This window comes from Pogona vitticeps, chromosome 8 (assembly GCF_051106095.1).
Source record: "Pogona vitticeps strain Pit_001003342236 chromosome 8, PviZW2.1, whole genome shotgun sequence".
In the NCBI taxonomy this organism is placed as follows: Eukaryota; Metazoa; Chordata; class Lepidosauria; order Squamata; family Agamidae; genus Pogona; species Pogona vitticeps.
In genome coordinates, this window is record NC_135790.1 from 2,602,993 (window position 1) to 2,628,400 (window position 25,408).

The 25,408-nt window shown below is 48.0% G+C and overlaps 1 protein-coding gene across 1 annotated transcript in view; it reads right to left on the minus strand.

The window, feature by feature from the left end:
- SEMA4C (semaphorin 4C) overlaps positions 1-25,408 on the minus strand; it is a 56,572-nt gene that overhangs the window by 13,637 nt on the left and 17,527 nt on the right. Inside the window, exons 2-3 of the mRNA XM_072979140.2 lie at positions 18,315-18,562; positions 37-185 (exon numbers count right to left, since the gene is read on the minus strand). Coding sequence (XP_072835241.2) covers positions 37-185; positions 18,315-18,432 — 267 coding nt within the window. The 5' untranslated portion in view covers positions 18,433-18,562. The remainder of the gene's footprint in view (positions 1-36; positions 186-18,314; positions 18,563-25,408) is intronic.

A 25,408-nucleotide genomic window follows, 5' to 3' on the forward strand; every position in this document is an offset into this window, starting at 1 on the left:
CATTTGGTCTCCACACACCCGTCGGCCAACTCTCACCTGCTCTTCCGGGTCCAGGCTGCCAGTGCTGAGCGCAAAAATGGCCTCTCGGGCCCCCACGTAGAGTAAGCCCTTGGGGTCGGCCAACGTCAGCGTCGTATAATTGGACACTCCCGGCCTGGAGAAACGCTTGCTCACCTCTTGGAGCTCTGCAAAGGAAGGGCAAATCAAAGTGAAGAGGATGGAAGAGAGAAGAGGTATCAGGGCCTACTCTGTCAAAGGACGCGGTGGACCTCAGTGATATGGGGAGGCCACACCGGTGTAGCCCGTCCTTGGGGTACAACGATCTTCCCCAAAGATGCCTGCTGGTGGAGAGAAGCTTTTTTCCACAAGCATCATCAGCTATTGCTGGACTCTGGATGGCTCTCCTCCAACGCCATCACTAATCACCCGCTTGCATGATGGTCACACTCTGGAAGGCCAAGCATCTTCCTTCCCAGTCCCATTTCATTCCCTACACCAGGGGTCCTCAACCTTGGACCTCCAGATGTTCTTAGACTACAACTCCCAGAAGCCATCACCACCACCACCTCTGCTGGCTAGGATTTCTGGGAGCTGAAGTCCAAGAACATCTGGAGGCCCAAGGTTGGAGACCACTGCCCTAGACCAGAGGGTCTTGGACTACAACTCCCAAAAATCCTGGCCAGCACAACTGGTGGGGAAGGCTTCCGGGAGTGGCAGTCCAAGAACCTCTTCTGGGGACCCCAGGTTGGGAACCATGGATCTACAGCAAGGGTGGGCATGATCCAGTCCCCAGAAAATTCTCAGACGGCACTATTGAGGCAGGAGTTTTAAACCACAGAAAACGACGCTCTGGAAGGTTGCCAGGATTGAGGCTACTCCGCTAAAGCGAGGTGTAGGAGCATCTTTTACTACAACAGGGCCTTTGAAGGGTTTTCTTTTAAAAAAAAGAACAGTGTGAATCCCTTCAAATCTAGAGAAACAAACACACATTTTGGGTTGTGGGGTGCAGCCTTGGTGGATGGCGGATGTGCATGTCTGAGAGAGAGAGAGGGAGAGAGAGAGAGAGAGAACTCGCCTCCAGATAAACATGGTCTTCTCCTGACCTTAAAGACTGTGTTCTCAGAGGCACTGGCACTCAAGCATACTTTTCCAAAGAGGGGAAAAAAATACTATTAAAATTGTAATAGCAGCCGCTCCCAAAAAAGCAATTTCTCTCAGCCACCAGCCCACAGTCCTGCCTACTTCCATTACACGGGTTCACGAAAAATGCTGCAGCAGGCAAACCAGAGCCGTCAGCCGTGTTCCTGCCAGGAAGGCTGGCATTGCCCGATTCGGGGAGAGGGCCATGACTGCCCCCCCCCCCGTTCTCTCTTCTCCCAAGACAGATCATTTCTCTAAAAGAGTATTCAAAGCACACAGTGCTAAAAAACCCAATATCTCTCCAACAAAGCCGTTCCCGGGCTGACAAAACCCAGTTGGAGTGTCTCTCGCTTCTGTGTGGACCGAAAAGGCATTTTATTTTGCAAACGTATGCTTGAGTCGGTGGCTGCCGGTGCAAAACTCAGACCTTGCTTTTGCAAGTCGGAAACACTAAAATGAAAGTTGACGAGGGTTTTTCTCTCTTTTAAAAAAAGATAACGCCAGCATTCAAGACAGGACAGAATGTGAATTCTCCCTCTGTTATTCTGAATGGCACAAGAGACTCAAAATTCAAAATTTACAGAGCTCTGAGAGGGGTTGCTCCCTACATGGAACATCACGGCCCCTTTTTCAGAAAGACACGAGGATCTCGCCATCTTTAGAAAACACACTGAGAGGCAAGATAAACAAAAATATAGAAAGAAATTGGTCAGAATGGAAACCGAGACTGTGGCAGAGGCTCAGCATGGGCAGAAGCCACGATGATAGACTGTCTTTCATTACATCCAAGATGACATGCAATCTACGCCATAAATATGCACGTTGAGCAGAATGAAAGATGAGATTCTGTGATGTCCTTTGTAAGAAACCATCGGTCTGTCCCCTGAAATTGTGCCTGCATGATCCACTCCTCTATAAACAATGGGTTATGTGTGTTTGCTTTCTTCTTTCTAACTGCTCTGAACTGTTTTGGCTGTGTCTTGTAAATTTTTATGTTCTCTTGATAGATGGTTTTGTACTTTTCTGAACTTTAAAAAAAAAGGGCGAGGATGGGGGAGGAAGAAATCATGGTTACGCAACTAAAGTCCTGTGGAAAAAAAATGGTACTGGCAAAAGCCATAATCTGCAGATGAAAATCAATTGGCGGGGTGGGTGGGGGGGAGAGGGAGAACCTGCCCTTCCCTGCTCAGTGTGAAGCACAGATCTTCAGGAACAACAGCCGAGAAACACTCTTTTCTGCTGTTTGTGTCACTCCTGCAATGTGGAGGCTGTTGATGCCTGTCCGATTCCCAGGCGTTAAACAGTCAGCATGATACTGTATAACGGGGTAGGAGGATCTCATGCCTTCTTCAGGCTTGGCTGTAATCCACTGAAAGAACCCTCCAAAGCAAATCAGCTATCTCTTTCAAAACCTTTGCACTCAGTGGTGTGTCTCTGTGTGGAGGTGGAAAAGACAGGGACAAGAAGGGCTACCTGGGGGCAGGTGGAGATGGGAGATTTGTTTACAGACGTCCCCCTGCCCGAAAGCCTTCCCAAGGAAGGCGAGACAGGAAGGAGCCGAGGGGAGCCGACTATAGGCAGAGCGTCCCATCTCGAGAGGCCAAGAGGAAAACCATCTTAGGAGAGGACAATAGAGGCGGCCACGCTGGGCTGGAGGCCTGGAGGGAGCGTCAAAACCAGGCGGTGATAAAAAAAACCACCATGGATTTGTTATCTGGCGACAGAGAAGAGCAAATGGGGGGGGGGAGGGGATGTATACCGCAGATGTATACTGCTATAGGATCTAAGACATACAGTCCATTCAGGGCCAGCCAAAGCCCTGGGACCAGCCTCGGGCAGCAAACATTTGGGGGCAGCCTGAGCAAGATCAACTCCTCCGCCTCCCTCTGAGCCGAGCCTGGCTCGCCGGCCTCCCAGAGACCAGCCTCCTCCTCCTCCTGTCTTGCAAAAGGTGAAAGCCCCCCATCTCTGGGCATCGCTCAGCGCCAGCTCTAACGGCCGGTCTGCCCAGCTTCTGCACAAGGAAAGAAATGGCTGGCAGGCGGGCGGGGGGGGGGTTGACAGCACCTCTCCAGCCTTTGCCTCAGGCAGCAAGATGTCTTGGGTCAGCTCTCGGCTTGTGAATGCAGGGCGGTGGCCACGAGCCTCATGAAGATTGCCCTTCACCTGCCTTTAAGGGGAGCAGGTTTTCGGTGTCTCACTTTGCCCAAGGAGTTTCCCCGGCTTGCCCATCGGAAAAGAGGCTGCTTTGCTGCTTCTTTGCTGCCCCCCCGCTCCCCTTCCACATGTAGATGCCACAGAAGCAGCTGGGAACCATGGCAAACCTCATGGGTGGAAGGCCCGCCACAGCTGCGCCTCCTGCCTACCGGGCCGGATGAAAGGGCCATTGTCTGGGACGCTCGGAGTCGAAAGCGTAACCGGAGACGGAGGCCCCCCCCCTCGGCCTCCACCGCAGAGGCCTGTCCTTCTGGATCACTCGGGGACTCCACAGCTTCATTCGCCACCGAGACGGGCCCCTCGGTGTGTGGCGAGGAAGGGGTCCCTTCAGAGTAGACCTTTGGTCTAAGAGGGGCAGGATAAAAATCCAATAAATAAAATAATAAATAATAAACAGTTACGACCCGGCTGCCATGGGGCGAGCAAGCCGCCCAGGGGTCTCCCAAGCCAAGGGGGTTGCTTGCAGGAGGGAAGAACAGATGCCAAGCAACTGGGGTTTTTTTTTGGGGGGGGGACCTATTTTTCCTTCCTATCAGCCACTACAAGACAGGCTTTTGCATGAAGGTGGCTGCCCAGACCCTCATGGACAGCTGGGGGGGGGATTGGTTTTTAACAAATCTATTAACTTCCAGATTCTCACCCCTCCCCAAGTCATACCAGCTGAAGATTCTGGGAACCGAATCTTCTCTGTCCCCAAATAACAGGGGCCGGACCCAATGATCCACAGGGCCCGTTCCGGCTCTGCCGTTCTAAAGTTTCAATTAAGGTTTGTTTGGGCACTTCCTGAAGAGGAATAAGCAAGGGTCATATCCCCATGGTAGTAACAAGGACATAGATGAGGGGTGGGGGGGTCAATTTATGATTTTTAAATCAGAACGGCGTTGTGTGCAAGAACACATGAAAATCGTCACTATCCAACACCGGATCCTTTCACGAGAACCTTAGGATCAAAATACTTCTGAAATATATTTTTATGCTACGGGAATCAAAAGAAAAGTGAGCAAAACCTGGAGGAGTTTAGCTCACTTAAGTGTAATCCATCTTATTTTTCTTAACTGTGAGCGAGAAGCTTCTGTTTGTTGTTTTCCATGTTCAACTTTAACATTCAACAGAATAAAGGGTCAACAACAACAAAACCAGTAACAACTTGCAAGAGTGTAACAAATCGCCAACAATGTAGCCCCAGAAGGCACGCCTCCCATCATCCTATTATTACGAAACATGCAAACATGCAGAAAGGAAGCCAAAATTTGGCCCCTGTGAAGTTCAGAATGATTCCTAGAAAGAGGGGGAGAGGGGTCTGAAGGGGGGGGGGCGTGCCAACCAAGAACCAAACTCTGGATCCTGCAGGGAATGGCCCTGATCCAGCTAGGAAGATGTGACAATTTCTGTGAGCCGAGACAGGTGAGGCCTGAAGGGTCTTCCACCCACCCGGACAGCTGAACAGCAGCTTGTGTGCCAAGAAACACAGGCTACAACGGCCATTTCACGCCTCAGGATCAAAATGCAACACGTGGAGCGTAAGTCCAAGTGAGCCATTCCGCCCTGGGACCCAAACGCTGAGCCCCCGGGGGTGCCCGGCGCCCTCAAACGCGCCTTCTGCATAGCAGACCATTGCATCCAACCGGGTCCTGCAAACCAGGGGCGCCCGTCCAGCATCACTGCCTCAGCAGTGATCCGGACCAGCCTCCAATCCTGCAGCTCCAGAGGCCCCGTGGCTTTCCGGAGCTTCCCAATCCAGGCATCTGCGCGTCGCCCAGCACCCTGAGACTCTAAAGAGGGCAGGCATCTGGGACCCATTGAGGCCTGAGAGGGGAGCAGAAGCCGGCCGTAAAGCGGCTGCCTGATCAAAAGGCAGAGCCGGCCTGGCTTCAATCAGCTCCTTCTCTCTCAGCGTGCGTGCATGCGTGCGCGCGTTTGAAGGGGAGACAAACCAGGCAAAATAAAGGAAGCCGTCTTGTCTCTCAGGCGGGAGGTTGCCAGGAGGAAGGAGCACGGAAGATTTTGGAAGCTCAAGATGTGATGGTTCTTGGGGAAAAAGGGGGCTCAGAAGACCAGCTCTCTGAGGTTAAAGACTTGGTCCACGAGATCAGAAGATCCACGGTGGCTGTCATTTCTTGACATAAAACAAGATTCCAGTTTTCCTCTCCTGAACCCCCAGGAGGGCCAGCTTAAGACATTTTACTTCGGGAGGTGAAAGACGAGATGCTTCCCACCGCCTTCCCCTGCCACTCCACACACAGAAGTCTTTGGCGATTAACAGCTAAACCCCAGGATGGAAAATGTTGTCACTTAGCAGATTTCTAACGGGGGGGGGGGGGAGGGATTCAGACTTGGGGGCTCACAGGGGATGCGCTTCACCAGAGAGCGGGGTGGAGACTGCAACACCCCAAAGCCGGAAGCCTGGTGGCAGGACTGGCTGAAGGATACTGGGAGCCGAAGTCCCAGAAGTAGACACTGGCTGGGGGATTGTGGGAATCGTATTCCTCAGAACAAACATGTTCCACCTCTATGCCATTAAGCGGAACCAACTTATAGCAACCCTAATGGGGCTTCCAAGGTAAGTGAGATATTTAAGGAATGGTTTTACTAGTTCCACTCCCTCATTGGGTTTCCACAGGTGAGCAGGGATTTGAACCCTGGTCTCCAGAGCCCATCCGCTACACCAGAGGTCCCCAACCCCCAGTCCACGGCTTGGTGCTGGTCCGTGGCCTGTGCTGGACCGGGCTACAGAGACAGACCTTCCCCCCCCACCCGCACTCCCCCCGGCACAGCCCCTTTGCGCCTCCACCCACGCAAACGCTCCCCACCCCTTAGCATATGCGCACGAGTGCCCCCTGAGTGCTGAGTGCCCTTTGGGCAAGCGCATGAGTGCGCACCCTCACGAGCACCCTCCTGCTTCTTCACACATGCGCACAAGCCCATCTTCCCCAACTGGTTCGCGGGGTTAAAAAGCTTGCGGACCGCTGCACTACACCACTCAGGGGGGGGGAGGGAATCCAGCCCCACCTCTGGATGAACCTTATTTCAACACTGGTGATGGGACAGCTCTCCACGAAATACCACAACACCTGGGGTCGGCCCTTTTTTCTTCCGGTGACAGCACCCTTTCCCCCACGGGATGCATGAATAAAGTGCAACGGGGCCCAACCCGGAGGTGCAATGGTGCTACCGTGACTGCCTGACTGCCCTCAAGAACCTCAGAGCAAGGCCGTATCTGGGTCTTCATCCACCATCGTTTGGAGCCGACGGAAGGCCAGAGGCCCAACTGCCTTCTGCATCGTTCTAAGAACCATTCAAGCAGTTACACAATGCACGCAAAACTCATCTTGTACCCATGGCAATCATCAGTGTCGCTTTGTCTGGAGAAGACGACAGCAGGCAAACTCCAGCAACGGCCGAGACTAAGAGTCTTGTCTACTGACGAGGAAACCACCCAACGAGGGGAACTAGGCAGCAACAATAGACAAATCTCAAGTCCAAGAATGGTCTTGCGCAGGTTTCCCAGTAACATGAAGGTCAGAATCCTCTTGGCAGAACTGTGCGGTCGTAAGGTTCGTGACATCATCAACTGCAGACATAGATCTTTAATTTAACATTTCCTATCCCTGTCTCCCACTTCCGAGAAGGCTTCCCAGTGTCACAAGGGATCCCTAGGGAGCCTTGGAATCTGGAGGGGGGAGGGAGACGGGAGACGTTAAATTAGAGATTAATGTCCACGGTTGATGACATCACCAATCTTCACACGTGCAGAGTTGTGCAACAGGATTATGGTCTAATACTAGTGATGACAACAATGATAGTAACAACAATGATGATGATACAGATGAGCTCCCTGTCACTCACAGAACGGCCTTGCCCTGCCAGTGAATAAACCACTAGGACTTGTGCATCTAGATCAGGAGGCGGGGAGCATCTGGATCGTGAGCTACAGACCCTTCTGTTCTGGCCAATGACACAAGAGAAGAAGCTATTGAAAGGTTCGACCATGAAATCGGCTCCGGTGGGCACGGGACAGATGCTCTTGTCTGCAGCCCGGTGAGGTCAGAAGTTCAAGAGTGCAGCCTTTGGGTTTTGTGTGACAGAAGGATTCTTATTTGCAGCCTAGGACGGTTTTGCATGGCAGAGAAGCTCAGGTCTGCAGGCTTTGCATGTCTACAACATGCTGTGCTGGGGCAAATTAAATTTACGGTCTGCTCCACCCACTTCTCTCTGGCCCTCGCCCACGTCCTGGGCTCGACTCACTGCCAGTAGGAGGGTCAGAGAAGCTTTCCAAAGTGGCACACAGCCCTTGGGCTAGGAATCATCCTCCACCTTCTTCTTCTTCTTTTTTTGCAGAGAGCAGAATATCTACACTCCCCAGGAGAGAGCCTATACACATTCTGCCAACGTGGAGGAGAGGGACCTCGGGGAGAATCTCCTCTCACGTCCCTCCTTGCCACGGCCTGTTTTGGCCTCGCAGGTGCCCTTGGCACTTTTGGCCTACTTACGCGCCAAGAACAGAGGCCCAAACACACCGAATTTATTCAGCTCCGGAGCCAAAAGAGGCCGAGATGCGCTTGCCTGGGCTGTGTTCCAGTTAACGGCTCAACTCGGATTCAATTACAGAAATAGTTTTTTTTAAAAAAGTTGACAAGATAGACAAGTCCTGCCAAAATAGACACAGACAGATTCTCAACGAGTGTCACCAGGGAATGGAATGATCATCAAGCTGGCGAAAATTAAAAAACAAACACACACACAAATCCCCTGAAAACACAGCTCAAATACCTGGTGGAGCAGATCGCTTAAAAAGGACGTTGCCATTACCTCCGAATCTGAACGTTGTTCCAAGAAATACCAAGGTTTGAAAAAGTTATGTTTTGGACTACAACTCCCAGAATCCTCCAATCAGTTCTAGGTCAAAAAAAAGGGGGGCAGTGGGGGAGAGTCCAAACTCTGATAAGTTAACAGTAATATTTTATTCAGAAGCAAGTTCCGTATTTCTATGCTATGCATGACAGTCAACATCTAACATTCACATCTCACTTCTGGCCACGATGTGGAAGACCAATGTCACTAATTGCTGGAAAGCTCAGTGGTCTAGCTATACTGTTTGAGGAGCTAGTTGTTGGGAGTTCGATTCCTCCCCTGGATTATTATTGTTATTTTATGGTTGCTTTTGTTTATCAAAGTGGCATAGCGCTGAATTACTACCAACTTATAAGGGGGAGGAAAAACCCACAACCCCCTCACACCACCCCCGGTTTCATGGAAATCAGCCAAGCCGTTCTGCAAACTCAGGTGTTTCTTAACTCCCTGAGCTGGCGGGACGGGTCTCACATTCACTTAAACACACGAGCCAGGCAATTAAAGGGAGCCCAGCCCTGTCCTCAGTGGCTTTGCCATGAATCAGCAGTGAATCTGCTGATGACAAGCACCACTGGAAAGGAGCAGATTAAAACTCTGTGCCTCCACTCAGAGCCAGGCTGGGCGCCCAGCCGTAACGTCCCAACGCCCAAGAGCACATGGGAGAGACGGACGGACGGACAGACGGCAGGTAGTCTTTGCTCTCCGTGCATCAATCTGGCAGGAGATCAGCACCGTCTCTCTTGCATCACCTCACCTACTATTATCCTTTACTCCGGCCTCTCCCTCCACGTTTTGGAAGGACTCCTGTCTTAAAAACAAGCTGGAGGGAGGACTGCCACGCCTGTGTTGCTCTCGACTTGAAAGCACCCGGTGCTATGCACAGATCAGCTACCCTGCCAACGCGGCTGACTCAGCGAAAGGAACCACACAAAACAAAAGAGCCAGTAGGAAGCATGATATGCAGAGAATTCCAGTTTACCAAACTCTGCAAAGGAAAAAAAAAAAACTGGCTTAAGAAAGATTTTAGACAAGATCCTCCTATTATTGCATTTGTATAATATGTGTGCTGTCAAGGTCTTCTCCCTCTCATCCACACTGGAATATTCTGAAACTTAAGACATCCCTAGGTAGACACATAAACATATACAGTGGGACCTCCTATCCACTGATTCATTTATCCACTGCCTGAAAATTAATTTTAAAACCTTAGAAACAAATACTATGTATTTCCATGGGGTATTTATCAGAACAGGCCACTAAAAGGAGCCAGAGACCATGCAATGTATACCGTTCAAAACTTCAAAGTTTTTGGGCATCCACCGGGTGGGGTGGGGGTCTTGCAACCAAACCCCGCAGATACCGTGGTCCCACTGTAATGTGAAAAGCAGCCATGGGGGGGGGGAGTTTGAACTTCAAGGTGCAGTTCGGAAGCAGATTGTACATGTCTTCAACGTGGAAGGGACAGTCACTCTCGAATTGGCCTCCTCAGCCACACTAGACGCTGTTCCAAGTCCTCCATACAGAGCATGTGACCCTAGTCTCTCGAGACTGAAGGATGCCTACACGGATGGCTGAGATGCGCCAAGACCTGGGGGACGGATCCCTGCCCCCTCAGAACCATTAAATTCACTGTGTGATTTCAGACCCATCATTGTTTCTCTCACAGCCTGAGCTACCTGACAGGGTTGTTGTTTTGAGAATAAAGTGGGAAAAGAGAAGAGTTGCGTATGTTACCTTCCAGCACACTGAAAAAGTAGATTATATATGTAATTAGTAATAAATGATAAATACAAGCACCATCTTTTTAGTGGCCGATGGAAGCCAACGGCCTTATGCATAAGCATTCGGTATTTCTTCAGACTTCTCTATTTGCTGAAGACGAGCTATTTTGTCCCGATTTCAAAAGGAGAGGCCACAGAGGGAAAGGGACGTGCTATTCCAGGCACAAAGTTCATGTAAAATGACGAGTTAGAAATGCATCTATCCAAATTTAGGGAAAACCTGTGATTCTCTGGAATATACCAGACTGGATGATAAGAGCGAATCGTCTGTAGCATTGTGGCAGTCCCCTAAAAAGACATTTGCTATGAAAAAACAAAAACAAAAACAATCACCCCAAAAACCGTCTACCTGTCGCATGTTTGGACCTTAAATAGACCAGATGGCCACGGGGCGGATAAAGGCTCCCACCGGGCGCTGCCTTGAAGCCCCTGCCTCAACCCTGTGGCAAAGCCTGGCATGAGAGAAGGCAGAACAAGTTGCAGGAAACCCTAATCAACCCCAGGGAATCTTATTTGTCGCCAACGGAAGGTGACATCACTGTCGCCAGGTGTGAACCTGGCAGCCACGAGGGGCCGGTGCACGCTCAGGAAGCCTCACCACTGCCTAGGTCGGAGCCAGATCCGGAGCGATGCTGAACCAAGAAGAGTCTGCCGGTCAGAGACCTAAGAAGCAGACAGAGCTCAGGGAAGAAGCCCGCGTTCACCTGTAAGGAGAAGGTGCCGTCTGGCTCTTCCATCTGAAACAAGGGAGATTTATTTGACTGTAGCCAAACGGCTCAGACCCCTGATGCCCAGGTTAAGCTCTCGGCCTTAATGCCAGAAAAGGTAACACAAGAGACTTAAGTCCAGGGTGGAGCAAAATCCATGACTTTTTTTTTTTAAAAAAATCATGATTTATTATTAAATCATTTTTTAAAATTTAAACCATAAAAATGTGGTTTTTATAAATTACGGTATTTTTCCGTGTATAAGACTATACTTTTTAGATTAGATTAGAGACTATACTCTAATCTTTACACTAAAAATTGAGGGTTGTCTTATACATGGAAGCAAGCTGAGGAGAGAACAAAAATAAGTGGAGGGGAAAGCAGGGATCAAAGTGCTAAGCTCCACTTAGATTTCTTAATTTTGGGTTAGAAAAGTGGGGGGGGGGTCTTATACATGGAAAATTATGGTAAATTGTGATTTAAATCAATCTGACTTAATTAATCCACCCTGTTTATTCATAAACATATCTGACTTGTGATATCATCGTTATCGTCCTCTTAGATCTGCAGAGCTGGAAGGGGCCCTCTGGATCATATCCAGTCCAGCCCCTGTCAAGGAGGCCCCAGAGGGGGAATCGAACTCCCAACCTTCGGCTCCGCAGACAGAGGCATTAAACTGATGAGTTAAATACGTGCGTGTACCTCTCCAACTGGTTTTAGAGGAAGGAGTGACAAGGAACTGTTTTCAGACCTGGACTGGGAAGATCCATCAGCCACTTCCAGCAAGGCCGGCTCAGCTGCTTTCCTCCTGCAGAACCTCTTCACACATGAGTTTTGACCCTGCAATCTGGCACTTAACACACGCTTCGAGAGCAATCCTCAAGAGAGGCAGTTTAGGCGCTACAAGGCCAGCCACCACGAATAGAGGGACCGAGAGAAGAAAATCTAATTGCAGACACATTTGTAAAGAGAAATTCATTCCTGAGCGTACAGTACTAGACTGCAGGGGGAGGGGTGTGTGAATTTTGCACCACATCCTACACCCCAGAGTCTGCCTTCCATCTTTTATGGAAGTCTGAAGAGAAATGAAGCACACCTAATGCACCAGACTGGATATGCCCCAGTCGCTCCTCTGTGGGGCTAGCCCGTAGCCCTGTCCTCACGACACTGCTAGGCAAGGTGGAATAAGGAAAAGAGAAATGGAATAGGGATTTGGGCTCGGAAACATAACCTTAAAGGAATACAACTAGTGCTTCCCAACCTTGGGCCCCCAGATGTTCTTGGATTAAAACTCCCAGAAACCTTCACTGCAAGCTGTCAAGATTTCTGGGAGTTGTAGTCTCATGGCACAGCGGTTAAACTGCAGTCCTGCAGTCAAGACTCTAATCAAGACCTGAGATTGATCCCAACAGGCTCAGCTAGTCGGCTCGAGGATGACTCAGCTTTCTGTCCTTCCCGAGGTCAGTAAGCTTGCAAGGTGGGGGAGAATGTGTGGCCCACATAATTAAATTGTAATCCCTCCAGAGAGTGCTATAAGCACTATGGGGCAGTGTATAAGCAGCACGCTTTGCTTTGTTCGAAGACCCGAACTATATATTTATTTTTTCTGGATACAAATAGAAATTAAAAAACTATATGAGAGCAAAATAGTGTAACAAGAAGCAGGCTGGGCTAGAATTTTGACAAAAGGGAATGTTTCAGAAAGCTCATTTCGGATAGCATCCTCTAGATATGCTGTCTGGAAAGAAACCATCCGCTCTGCCTCTTCTGGATCACAGAAGCCTGCTCAATGGGTAGACCAAGCCACCCTCCAAAATAAAAATGAAGATCTGTATTGTTTGATCCTGGTTCAAGAACCTCTTCACAAGCCACCGATCTGTCACTAGGCAGACTTTGCCCCCAACCCCCCCCCCCCCATCTTCCAAATTTAGTTCAGAGCCGCTGCATCGAGTTATCCATTATCAAAACACCCCTTGGTTTATTAATCCCATCTGTCTCTTTCAACCGTCAAGAGCAATTTCCACCATTGCATGGTAAGCATCCATGCACCAAGTGGCATGCAGTATTTTGGGTTGTGTCCCTAAGAGAACAGCAGAACAGTCCGGTTGCTGTCATTAATACTGGTTCCCCTTTTAACGAAAAGGATGCCTTTTCTGATGCACCTCATCTTTTAAGTGGGAAAGTTATTTTAAAATTACGGCTTTACAACACTGAGTACCTGGAAGGGCCAGAGTTAAATTCACTCAATGCATTGAATATACATACTGAATGAATATATTAAATATAAATTTGACCCTTCCGGGTACTCAATATCCCAAAGCCGTAACTTTAAAATAACTTCAAAGATGACAAAGGCGAGCCTGTCTGTCCACGTTTCACCTCAAATATACTGTCCTAAAATTGCATTCCACCGTAAAATATCTGTCGCTCTACTTGGCTTCTTGGTTCAAATTGAGAAATATATTCTATGGATTGCGCAGGTCTGAGCAACCTGGCTTTGATCATACATGGATACATTGATGTTTTTCAATAAATATTTCCATAATAAATAAATGTTCAGTAAATAAATATTCTGTTGATAAACACTCAATAAATACTGTGTCCCTGGCCATCCTGTGAGTTCAACACTGAAGGGGTCAACGTAGTTTACTTCCCCCAAAACACAATGTCTTTCGTTCAGCCTCTAGATCAGGGGGTCATAAGGACTATTAAGGCTCCTTACACATGGTACTATGTGGAAAGGATTGTCAACACTACGGAAGAGAAACCCCGATAAGAGAGAATTGTTCTCTTTCTCTCTGTGTGTGAATCAACAGTTTATGCTTTGTAACGTTTTTAGTGGCATAAGATTTATGCACAAATTCTGAACTGCACGGGAGTCTGGCATCCCTAACCTTACAGTTGTTGAAGGGAGAATTATATATATTATCCTAAGGCTACGCTTGAAAGGATGTTAAGCAAACCTAACCAAAACCATTTTTTCTTCACTGCATTTACTGTGGCATGTGAGATATTCGGGGAAGGCCACAGCTGCTCAGAGGAGAAGGAAAGGCACTCTGCACATGCTCATTGCATTCTGTTTACTGCAACAGATACGGCTGTGCATACATCGTTCTTTGAAACCAGGGAACAGTCAAAGAGGGGGGTGTCGGAGGCCGTGATGCAGTGGAGCATCCAGGCGCATAGGATCTAAATTTGGGGAGTTCTCCTGTAACTGTGACACCACACCACACCCCTTCAGGTTTCTCTGTAGCCTCTGAGCTTAGCTGCAATCAAAATCATCCAAATAGCAGATTTCCCCAGAAACGTGTGTATCGTGTTTTTCCGTGTATAAGACGCCCCCATGTATAAGATACCCCCACTTTTCTAATCCAAAATTAAGAAAAATAAGTGGGGCTTAGCAAGTGTAGGGGGAAAGGGATCAAAGCGCTGCAGGATTGCTTTGATCCCTGCTTGTTTTTCTTCTCTCCTCAGCTTACTTCCGTGTATAAGATGACCCTCAATTTTTAGTCTAAAGATTTTAGACAAAAGTATAGTCTTATACATGGAAAAATATGGTATTCCTGCAAACCATCCACACGTTTTGCCTTCCTCAACGTGACACTCCCAACACGTACTAGAATATTCAAGCAAAGGGTGATAGGAGTTGCAATTCAACACATCCGGTCAGCACCCGGTGGGGCGTGGCGGTGGACGGCTATGCTGTTCATTCCGTTTACTTCCTCCCAGGAATTCTTAGAAGTTGGGAAAGTAACTTCTGTTTATCTTGGCTGTTGTAGCCGAAGGGTTTGAGTCATTTTTCAAAAAGGCCCTTTTCCGAGGCTCTGGGCTGCTAAAGTCCTAGAACGAGTGTTTACTGTAACTGCTAGCTGTGCAAAACCCCTCCGCACAGGGAGAAAGAGCTGTTTTCAGATTAAGAGAGGGCTTGATCCCCACCCCACCCCACTTGAAACCCTGACCAGAGTCTCTTGCGGCCACTGTCATTTGTGCATGACGGGTCCCTGGCAGATTCAAAGCTAATTCCAGCCCCCGAAAGCATCTCCTTACACACAGACCTATTATTTTCCACCGCGTTTCCGTTACTCCAGTCCATTAGGTCATCAAGTTTCACCCTGGGTAATTTTCCAGTCCTCATCTCCACGGATGCTTCTTAACTCAGTGCCATTTGTGAATTTTAAGGATCCCACTCTCCTTCCAGCCCACGCCACCGAGACCAGAGAGAAAGGGGGTGGGTGGGAGGGAAGCAAAGCAATAATTGTCCAAAGGCGGATCTGGGAGCCGGGACCAGCCTTGCGATTAAAGGTTTGCTCCAATGATAATCCTGGCCCAAGGCACAGAAGAACGAGGGCAGCAAAGGGGGGTGGTGGTTTGCTTTCCCTTCTCCTCTACCTGGGTTTCTCAGACTTCTTCAAAGCAGAAGGACTCTGTTAATGGATTATGACCGAACATCATCTCTATCCATGTAGCATTACAGAATAAAGTAAGCAAAGGATGCAGGTCTCTGCCGCAAAGAGTTTACAATTTAAATCTTTCCATTGACCGCTGAAATCTCCCCAACGGGAAGGAAAAAGAGCAGCAAATTTAAGAAATCAGCAAAAGCAAGGACAGAGGGAGTTGGAGAGAGAGAGAGAGCGCGCAAGAGAGAGCAATGCATGCGTGTGGATCACCCGATTGAGCCTAACTAGGCTCAAAGCTTTAAAAAAGTTACATTTTGGATGAGCTCTCCCAGAACTCCTTGGGAGTATGGTGGCTGTCAATGGAGAGAGAAAAAGCAACTTTTACAGGTGGCTCTGAGAGCAAAGGGCTGGCAGCCAAATGCATTTGAAGGAAGAGAGGGAGGTTGACTACGTCTGATGCACACACTGCATCAGCAGCGCCTCCCTCACGGCCAGAAAGCCTGATTCGCACACAGCCCTTAGAGGTGCGGTCCTCTCAAATGGGACATCAAGAAGACCTTCAGGCAAGTTCCTTGAAGACATCCTGAGACCAAATTGAGGTATTCAGATACAAGCAGACTCTCAGCCCAACCTGGTTGGGCTCTACCCCGTGTGGTCCATTCATCATCATCATCAACAACAACAACAACAAGGAAATCAGGGACAAAGACTTCCTTATTAGATGCTAAGCCAGAGTAACATTCGTTTGTCTGTTTGCTTCTTAAATTTGTAAACCACCCCATTAGTGCAAACTGGGGAGTTTACAGTCAATGAAAAACAACACGTGTAAGCAAAAATAAAACACAAAATAACAGTCAACCAACATGTCAAGAGGCAGAGATATCGCAACAATAGGTAGGGTTAAACCCTCTCTTGTTATCCTTGCTGTGAGCCAAGTTTCAGGACAGGCTGAGCTGGTATCATTTTGGGCACCCGTGCCAAGGCGTATAAACAAAGCGAGTAGAGGAAAACACGTGGGACAAGGTTGCCAAAGAAGCGGTGAAGGAGAACAGCATCTCAGAAGCTCTTAAGGAGCCGGATTTCTCCAGAGGAGAGCCCAGCAAACAGACCAAACACCCTCGTCGATCACTGCAGGGCAAGGATGGCTGGTGCCAAGTCTTTTGCCCAATATAGCAAAAATCTGCTTGCTAAGACATTATTCCCCCCCCCATCACCAAGCTGGTTCTGACTCCTGGCTGAGAGGATGACATTCTGGTTAGATCACTTTCCACTGGGCGGAAACTCCAGGCATTGCCTCAGCCCATCATCCTTCTCCTCCTTCACTTCCCTCCTCCTGAGTGTGAGGGTAGAGCAGGAGCTGATTGTGTCTCGCGAAGAACCTGCACCAGTATACAAGGCCGACCAGCCAGATGGCTTAGGTTGACTTTCTGAGTAGCTGTGGTTTTGACAACATTTCCCACCCATCTAATTCCTTTCCCCCCTAGGTTGGCCTAGAACAAGCAATTAAGAGCCATTACTGTAACAAAAGACCTGCTCTCTCTCTCTCTCTTTTTAATTGGCCAGACCCAATGACAAACGTCTCTGGACTTTCCATTACAGATGCACGTGGCTATGGAGTCTGCCTTGATGGGCACCCGGACTTCTAAATGTATAGCTTTGGCTAGAGCTTAAGGAAGGTTTTTGAACGGCCAGAATCTCACAGGGAGCCACGCTGGTTGGGGGAATTGTGGAGCCTTGATATTTTTTTTAAAAAAGCAACTTTCACAAGTTTTTGACTTGCTTACATCCTGTTAGGGACCATTGCAGGCATGAGCCTCAATGGGTAAAAGCACAGGATGATGCCGGTAGACTTAGCCTAGGTGTCCAAAAAATGATATCAGCTCAGCCTCCCCTGACACTTGGTTCAAGGCAACAATGACAGAACGTGCTGAGCTCTATGAATCCCTGGGGGGAAATATGAATTATTAGCTCAAGGACGATAGCTCTTTTGGATATCATTAGCATACCTAGAACAACCTTTTAATGAAAACAGCGTACACAACCCTGCACTTATTCGGGGAAGACGGTGAAGAGTGATGCCAGCTGTCAAAGCATTTCAAATCTGAAAAGCCTTAATTGGGCTCTTCAAAAATCTGCATCGGGGCTGGAATTGGAGAAGTGAAGATGCATTTAAGAGGGAACCACTCGACACTGATCCCTCAATTAGCATCTATTTCAGGCAACTTTGAAAAAGACTTTATCACCACCGTAGAGAGGACTAGAAACTTGACAGCAAAATATCACTGCCTGAAAAAACAGAACGGGCCTGAATCCTACTGCTTAGTTACTCCGACTTATGGTCCAAAGCATAAACTGCACTGTCAAAATGCTAGCTAGAAAACCGTCGCTTGTATGCCTCAATGTGCACTGGCAATGCGTGCTGGAGAGCAAGAACGGATAGAATGAGCATCTTGTTAACTGCTGGCAATTTATGGTTGCCATTCACAACAGCGCATTTACACCGGTGTGACTAAACAGCGGGACTCTCGCCATGTTTAAACAATCAAAACTAAGTGGATTCATTGCAAACCCAATGCGACTTATAAATATTTAGAGCAAAAGAGGAAACGAAAGGACAGGACTTCATATTACTCATTCCAAGCAGGTAAGATAGGCTCACAAACGGCTTCTTCCCACTTGGGACCGTCTGTGCTTATTTCTGCAGAGCTGTCAGCCTTCCCATAAGCTCCGAGAGGGCAAAGCTGGAAGGGGCCCTCTGGATCATCACTGAGTCCAGCCCCTCTCGGAGAGGCCCAGTGGGGGAATCGAACTCCCAACCTCTGGCTCCGCAGCCCACAGGCCTTAAACCTCTGAGCTGTCCAGCAGATTTTTCCCAGTAAAGTGACCCTTTCCTGTACAATCCAACGCAGGCCCGTGGCACTTTCTGACTGCATCCTGTGATCCATTTCTTGACTTTTCCATCTACATTTGGCTGGGAATCTTATCCCGAAGTGGAACAGTGGAAAACAAGAAACATGGCACGTCGGAATACACAGGATACAGGTATGAGCAGAGCAGGAAGTTCTGAGCTACAAACACAGTCTTTCATTTTACTCTCGCTTCCACCATTCCCATTCCTAGCCCTGAAGTTCTCGTTTCCTCTTTTCTTTTTCAAACGCACAACAGCCACCTTCCAGGCAATCCATCTCCATGGTTCGGGCGAAAGAGAGAACTCCACTCACCGCTATAGGGTACTGTTTTCCTGGGCACCAGATTCCACCAGCTGCTGACCGAGGAGGCGTCCACACTCAGAACCACAGAGGCGAGAAGACACACGCCGAGGGCTGGCCCAGCGGCCATGCTGACCAAGGTCCGAAGCTCCTGCTGGAAAGCCGAGAAGGGGCCGGGACGAACGCTGGCTGCCTTCGGAGAAGGAGGAGGATGCTTCCGCGGCCGTGGTCTCTCCCGCCCTCAGCCGTCGGGGGGGGGGCTGGCAACAATGAGAGGAAACTGGTTAGGTTCGCTCGACTAAGGTTACGCCTGCATCAATTATGAATGAGGAAAGTCAGAATGATGTGTGTCGGGGGTGGGGGGAGCATGGGGAAGGAAGGAAAGGGGCCCAAAACAGAACAAAAGCACCATTGAGGGAGTTTCCATTTCAGGTATCAGGATCCAACCATGAGGCTCAAGGACACGGAGGGTGATTCAGTCTGTGAGCAACAGGGGCTGGAAATGAGAGCGCGCCACCCCCACATCCCGAATGTGCACACACCCACCCCCTCGCTCCATTTCAAAATCTCACTTCCCGTGGATCTATATCCAGAGACAATTTTTCTATATCAAGAGACAAGTTTCCAAGCCGGAAAGCCACTTCAATATACTTGGCCACGTTTATAAAAAGGAACGGGCGGCTAAGGCGCCCAGGGCCGATCATGCGTCCCCTTCCAGATCTCAACGTGATTCAAGGTTTGCCAAGATTCAGTGGCGGAAGCCGGTTTCCAGGCAGGGGACTTTGGATGCTGGGAAAAGCAGGTGATGGTGTGTACACGTCACACCATGCTAAGGAAAGACAAGGGGGTTCCCCCCACGAAAGCCACATCACCTTGCCAGGGAAAATTCCAAGTACTTTGATGCTCAGTTACGCAATGAAGTTGTAAAATGCGCAAGGCGGGCCTCTGTGGTTCTCAGGATGAAATCAAGCAATCCCATCTCTCAAAGAGTTGGAAACAGGGTTTTTTTGGGGGGGGGCGGGCGGGGGGTTGCTACCATGGATATAAAATGCCAGTGCTTTTTCCCCCCATTAAAAATATATATCTACAATAGCCTCTGCTTGAACAGATTTTTGGAAATAATACAAAAATCCCATACACATTCTGACTGAACAGAGGTAAAAGCGAGGCCAATCAAAACAACACAAGGATGTTCACATTTCTGAACTTCGAAGAATGACCCTTCTGGACTCCACCACTCAGCCTGACCTGGCGATTCTGGGAGTTGTAGTCCAAAACAAAAGAAAAACGAACTTTTCCAAGCAATGTTATGCTTTCAACTCTTCAGAGCAGCTCCCTCTCTACCACCCAAGAGAAGAGGACCCGCTGGATAGACGGACCAAGTTGTGGCAGGAAAGAAAGGGGATCCCACAAAGTGGGCCTTCCTTTGCCACAAATCCTGACTGCCATTCCTTAGACCTCGAGAGGAACCACGACAGGACAGTTTTGAGGAACAGTCTGGAAAGTTAAGCGCCAACGCACAAAGCTAAGTGCGGTAAAATTGTTTTTATCGTTATTGTCTATGACTGTGTTGCCGGACTGTTAGCTGTCCAGAGTAGGAACCTCGCTCCTTGTTGGGCGGGATAGAAATGTAAATAAAATAAAATAAAATCTGTTCCATTATCCCGGAGAAAGCCTGCTAAAAATACCAGAAACCCATGGCTCCAACTACCTGCTATTGTGAGGAGTTGGAAGAGACAATGATCAACCATTGCAAAAGTGAATGTTATTGTTTCACAACAACATTAAAGTCATTGTGTTTTTTTCTTATTTTGCATGAATGTTAAACCTATTGATAACGAACAGTGCTTTATTTTCAAATACAGTGGTGCCCCGCATAACGAGCGATTTATTTAACGACAAATCTGCATAGCGATTGAGTTTTTAAAAACATAATGTTTTAAATGGGAAAACATCGCTTTGCGATGATCGGTAAGCTGTTTCGCTTACCGATGATCGCATAATGATGTTTTTCCAACAGCTGATCGGCTGTTCCAAAATGGCCACCGGGTAAAGAAAATGGCTGCCCGCTGTGTTTTCGCGCCCTATCCTCGCTTACCAGGCAGGGAAAATGGCGGCCGCATGGAGGATTTCTGCATGACGGTGAGTTTTGTGCCCATAGGAACGCATTAAATGTGTTTTAATGCGTTCCTATGGGCTTTTTTGCCCCGCATAACGACAAATCCACATAGCGCTGATTTTTTCGGAATGGATTATCATCGCTATGCTGGGCACCACTTGTACTACCTACTGCATGAAAGGGAAGAGCTCTTTTTAAAACATACTTGACCATTATTTAACTGAAGGCATTAATATCCTTGCTCTGCCCAAACTTGCAGGGCGATGTCTTTTTATCCTACGGGCTGATCACTCCCACCTGGAGGATCATCAAGAAGAGAAACACAAAAGCAGGTTTTTGTGCTTTGCAATCGGTTTTCCCAGACACTAGCGTGTGTGTTCTTGCACCTAAGAAAGCAAAGGACACCGCAAACATTCCTGGTGAAACAGAGGTGCCCCTACGCTTTTGTTTCCGTTGTTGAAGCCAGATGAAGACCACCTTTGCCTCTTGGAAAAGGATCCTGCAGTTTTTCGCCATGTCTGTATGGCCCCATCAACAATAACCAAATAAAAAACTGATTTGAGTCTTAAATCTGGTTTGGAACTCAGTTCAGGATCTAAAATTAGTTAAGTGTCACTGCAGCTGAGGTTTCTAGAGGGAAACATGCATGGGGGGGGGAATGTCAAAGGTTCACATGCATACCAAGCATGGGGGTAAAATCCTGTTCATATTTGGACATTGTGACAAAAGTGACACAACAACCAGAAACATGATATTTGAGCACTTTCCAATCCTACAGGATCTGCAAAGTTTGCAGTTCTTTAAACTCTGCACCATAACATTTATTTTATTCCATGCACCTTTCTTTTTCTTTTGTTCTGTTCTCTGTTTCTTGTTAAAATGCTTGCGCAGATTCACATCGGCCACAACTCTGGAAACGATGTGTTTTATTTCTTCAGGTGCTATCCTTGGGAATGTCTGTAGAATATCCTTCCTGCTCTGTTCTGATTCACAAGCTCCACATGCGAATTCAGGAATGAGGCTAATTCACAGCCTCGAGTCCATCCATTCACACAAGCCAGGAAGTATGTGTTAAGTTGTTTCTGGCAGACTACTAAAACTCTGGAGATGCAAGATTTGCTGACACGTAGAGCAGCTCTAACTGGGCGGAATTTGACTGTTACCTCCGCTGAGCCTAAGGTGGCATCTTATGGGGTTCCTTCCTATTCCACTTGAACTGCCAAACAACAACTCTTGTGAGGTAGTTCAAGCGGAGTGTGTGTGACTGATGTCCCCCTACAAGCCACATGGGTATTTGCGCCCTACCGTGCTATAACCACGACACGAGGCTGGCTCTTCCTCATTTCTCACATCAGCCAACAATGCCAGCTTGCAAAACGACGCAATGAGCCGTACAGATGGGGCTCTCGCTAAGCGCTGCCCTTCGGAATCAAAAGCGGAGCAACCGACCCTCTCTTAAAGCAAAGAGGAAAATGAGATACTGTCTCTCTTTGACTCTATTATGAGCGGACCCTCAAAACTCTTGATAGAAAAAGGAATTGAGTGACCCGGCGGAGAATCAACCCGCCAGGTAATTGTACACTATTTCATCCCATGTCCTTATAAATCCAGGAACATTGCCCCGGTCAAGACAGCTAATTTCTGTTCTCGGAAAGACAATCCCAGGCCTTCTGGCAGCCGAGATTTCTCCATCAAGTTTGAAACTGTTGTTCATTCTCATAGGCAACAACGACCACCCAGAACTTTTTTGGGGGGGGGTGGATATAACTTTTTTGACTACAACTCCCCAAATCCCTCAGCTGGCCAATATATATATATATAACCATTTCCTATCCCTGCTCCCACCAGCCGCATGTCCCTTCCTGGGATCTGACGCTTCAAGGCCCCACCAACCTCCACAGATTAAAATAATAATAATTAAAAAATAGAGGAAGCGAAGTCAAACCTAGCCTCAACCCGATAACAGACTTGAGATCTAAACCCAGTGCATTTTAAATCATGCCTGCAACAGGGAAAACAGAGAAAGGAGCAACCAAGGATCATGTCAAACAGCCAAGAGTTAGTTGAGCATTTTGTTTATTTTGTGGCCAACATTACAGAATGCCTAAAAGCAGGGCATAAATGCAGTTAACACCCTGCACCTCAGTACTCCGTGATGACGTACACCCATCCTGACTAACAGCCATGGATGGCCCCAACCTCCATAAATCTGCCTAATCTAAATCCCCATTTCAAGCTCAGCCAGTGGCAAGCAGCGATTTATCTTGTGGCAGGGAATTCCACTGTTGAACACAGAGCCTTCTCAATGGCCTTTCTCTGCAAGTCATACCCCGCCACTCAGTTCTAGGTGGTGTGGGGGGGACCCTGCTAGATGGTATTCTCATGAAAGACGAGGAGGGGAAAGGCCCTTCTTTTATATATATATAAAAGAAAACACCCACCCGCCCAAAATGAAAAATCAAGATCTTGTGGCACCTAAAGACTAAGAGGTTTATTTCCATGCAAGCTTTCATGGATTAGAACCCACCTCTTCAGACACATGAGTTTTATACACAATACAGTACTCGTGGTCAGGTTTACATCCATTAACTATGTTGTATATAAACCAGCAGCTGAATATTTCACTCTGTGCAAAGGTGGGATGTGGGCCGCAGCCCTCTTTACAATGAAATAAATATATTAGTCCTTAAAGTACAATAACTCTTCATATTGGATGTCAAGTGAGTAGTGTTTACCACGAATTGATGTGGCAATTTTAAAGTTTAATAAACAAATACATTTGTTATTTTTGTTTTTGTCGTACATTCCCTCTACTTTCTCCACTCCTTGCATTGTTTTACATGCCTTAAAAAAAGGAGGATGCTCAGTGAGTATCAAAGTAGTCTTACCTGAAGATAACTAGGGAACAGATCTACCTATATGTCCATTAAACAGACTTTGCCAAAACCAGGCTAGCCATTCTCAATGGGAGCCCTCTGCCCCCCCACCCCCACCCCCCGAGGGGGGTCCTGGCCCATTCGAAGTGACTCACACAATCCTGATCCAGCCTGTGTGTTCCTTCCTGCCGCGTTTATGGCCTTGGCCAAAAGCAGGTTAAGAATGGCTGCTTCAGACTACAACTCCCATCGTGCCCAACGACTGCTCTGGCTGGTGTTGTATTTCGACACGCCAGGTTGGGCAGGCAGGGTGTGGGCTGTCATCCTCCCTGGAAAGGCAGGCTTTCCTGCCATGCTGGGGGGGGGGGGGAACGGGACAGGATGGGCTGGCGGCTTCCCAAGGAGTCAGGCGCTTACCTGCCCGGGCTGTTTTTCGAGCCAGTTTGTCTCCTATTAAAAACATCCCCTGGCAAAAAAGCACCTAAACCCAACCCTAATCTTCCCGCCCGACCCCGAGGTTAACGGTGGTGTTTGCTTCTGACCCAACACTCCCAAGTTACTGCGGATTGTAAGCGACACCCTCACCTGGCCCATCCCTAAGCATAACCAAGGCAATTAAAACACCCCCCTTTTGTTTTAATATACGGGCTGCTTCGTTTTGCAGATGATCAAAGGTGCCCTTGTCTTCTTGGCCTCCCCGAGGCTTCTCAGCAACCTCAGAATTTAGGCCTGCCGCCTCACACCCCTTTTTCCCGGCGAGCGACCGAAGACGGACTAATTGGGATGTGCCCCCAGAGACAGGCAGGTCTAGATTTCGCCGCACGCCGAGCCCTAGGGCTGATTTATAATTAAAATAAGTGCCTTCGCTCAGACAGAAAGGGAGGTGGCTTAAACCTAGAACGCTCGGGTTCAAGTCCCGATGAAGCTACCCAGGGATGTAAGTCACTCAGCCACCGGCGTCCCTTGGGAGTCAGAGTGGCTCGCCTCGCAGGGACGCAGGTAAACAATCTGGGACATTCATACGTTACACCCGTTCTGCTCGGGGCAGGTTAGCTAGACCTTCTGAATGCAAAACATGCGCTTCAGCCCTAAAATAGGGACAGCCTCTCAGATATGAACGGCCCGAATACCTCAGAAACAGGCAAATAATTCAGTTGGGCCCGAGGGTGCTGTTAATTCCTTTCCTCTGCTACCTGTCTTTGCATTTGAATTGTTCCTCCTATTTTGTGTTATATTTTTGTTTGGTTTATTGCCTGTTTGGGTGTTTTGCTTTTAGCTTGTTTACCACCCAGAATAGGGCATAGGCACTAATGGGATGGTATAGAAATGAATGGTATAGAAATGAAATGATTGGATTGGATTTAAATCAAATTGATTGACATCACCATTTAAATCACCATTTAACTTTTTTCCAAATTAGATTTTTTTTTTGATGACAGCAATCAAAACCATCAGTTTTTTTATTTAAATTATTATTTAAACCATTCTTTAAATCAATTTGATTTTTAAAACTCACTGATTTTAACCCACCCTGCCGCAATAGATATTTCCTGCATTTAAATATCCGGCAAAATCTAAAGAAACAAAACAAGACCAAAAAAAAAAGTGGCGGGAGCTTAAAGAACTCACCATTTTATTTTAATGTGAGCTTTTGTGGACCCCCGTCCACTTCGTCAGACGCTAAGAGACAGAATGAACTGGAATGAAATGTAGCTGAAATATCAGTTTTATCGTCTAAAACGTTTGTGGGTTACATGCAATAACTAGGCCTATGTTTTCCAGTCCTTTTGGAAGAACACTTCAGGAAGAAAACAGACCATCAGAGCAGAGATGAGAAGGGAGGGGGGGGAGAGAGAAGCGAGTTAGGTGTTAACACGTTTCCTTTAAGTTATCACAGTAATCTTTACAACAGTCCTGCTAAGCGGGCTAGTACGAAGACCACACAACAGCCAAGCTACCAGGACCCAGAGAAGAGGCAAAATTTCAACCTATCTCACCTGATCAGCGTGAGCTACCCTGCGATTTTGGGAAATTCCGTTGCATTTTGCATTACCTGTGATGTAGATACAAATACTCAGCATGTCAGTTTACGAGGCCGGGGATTATACTCG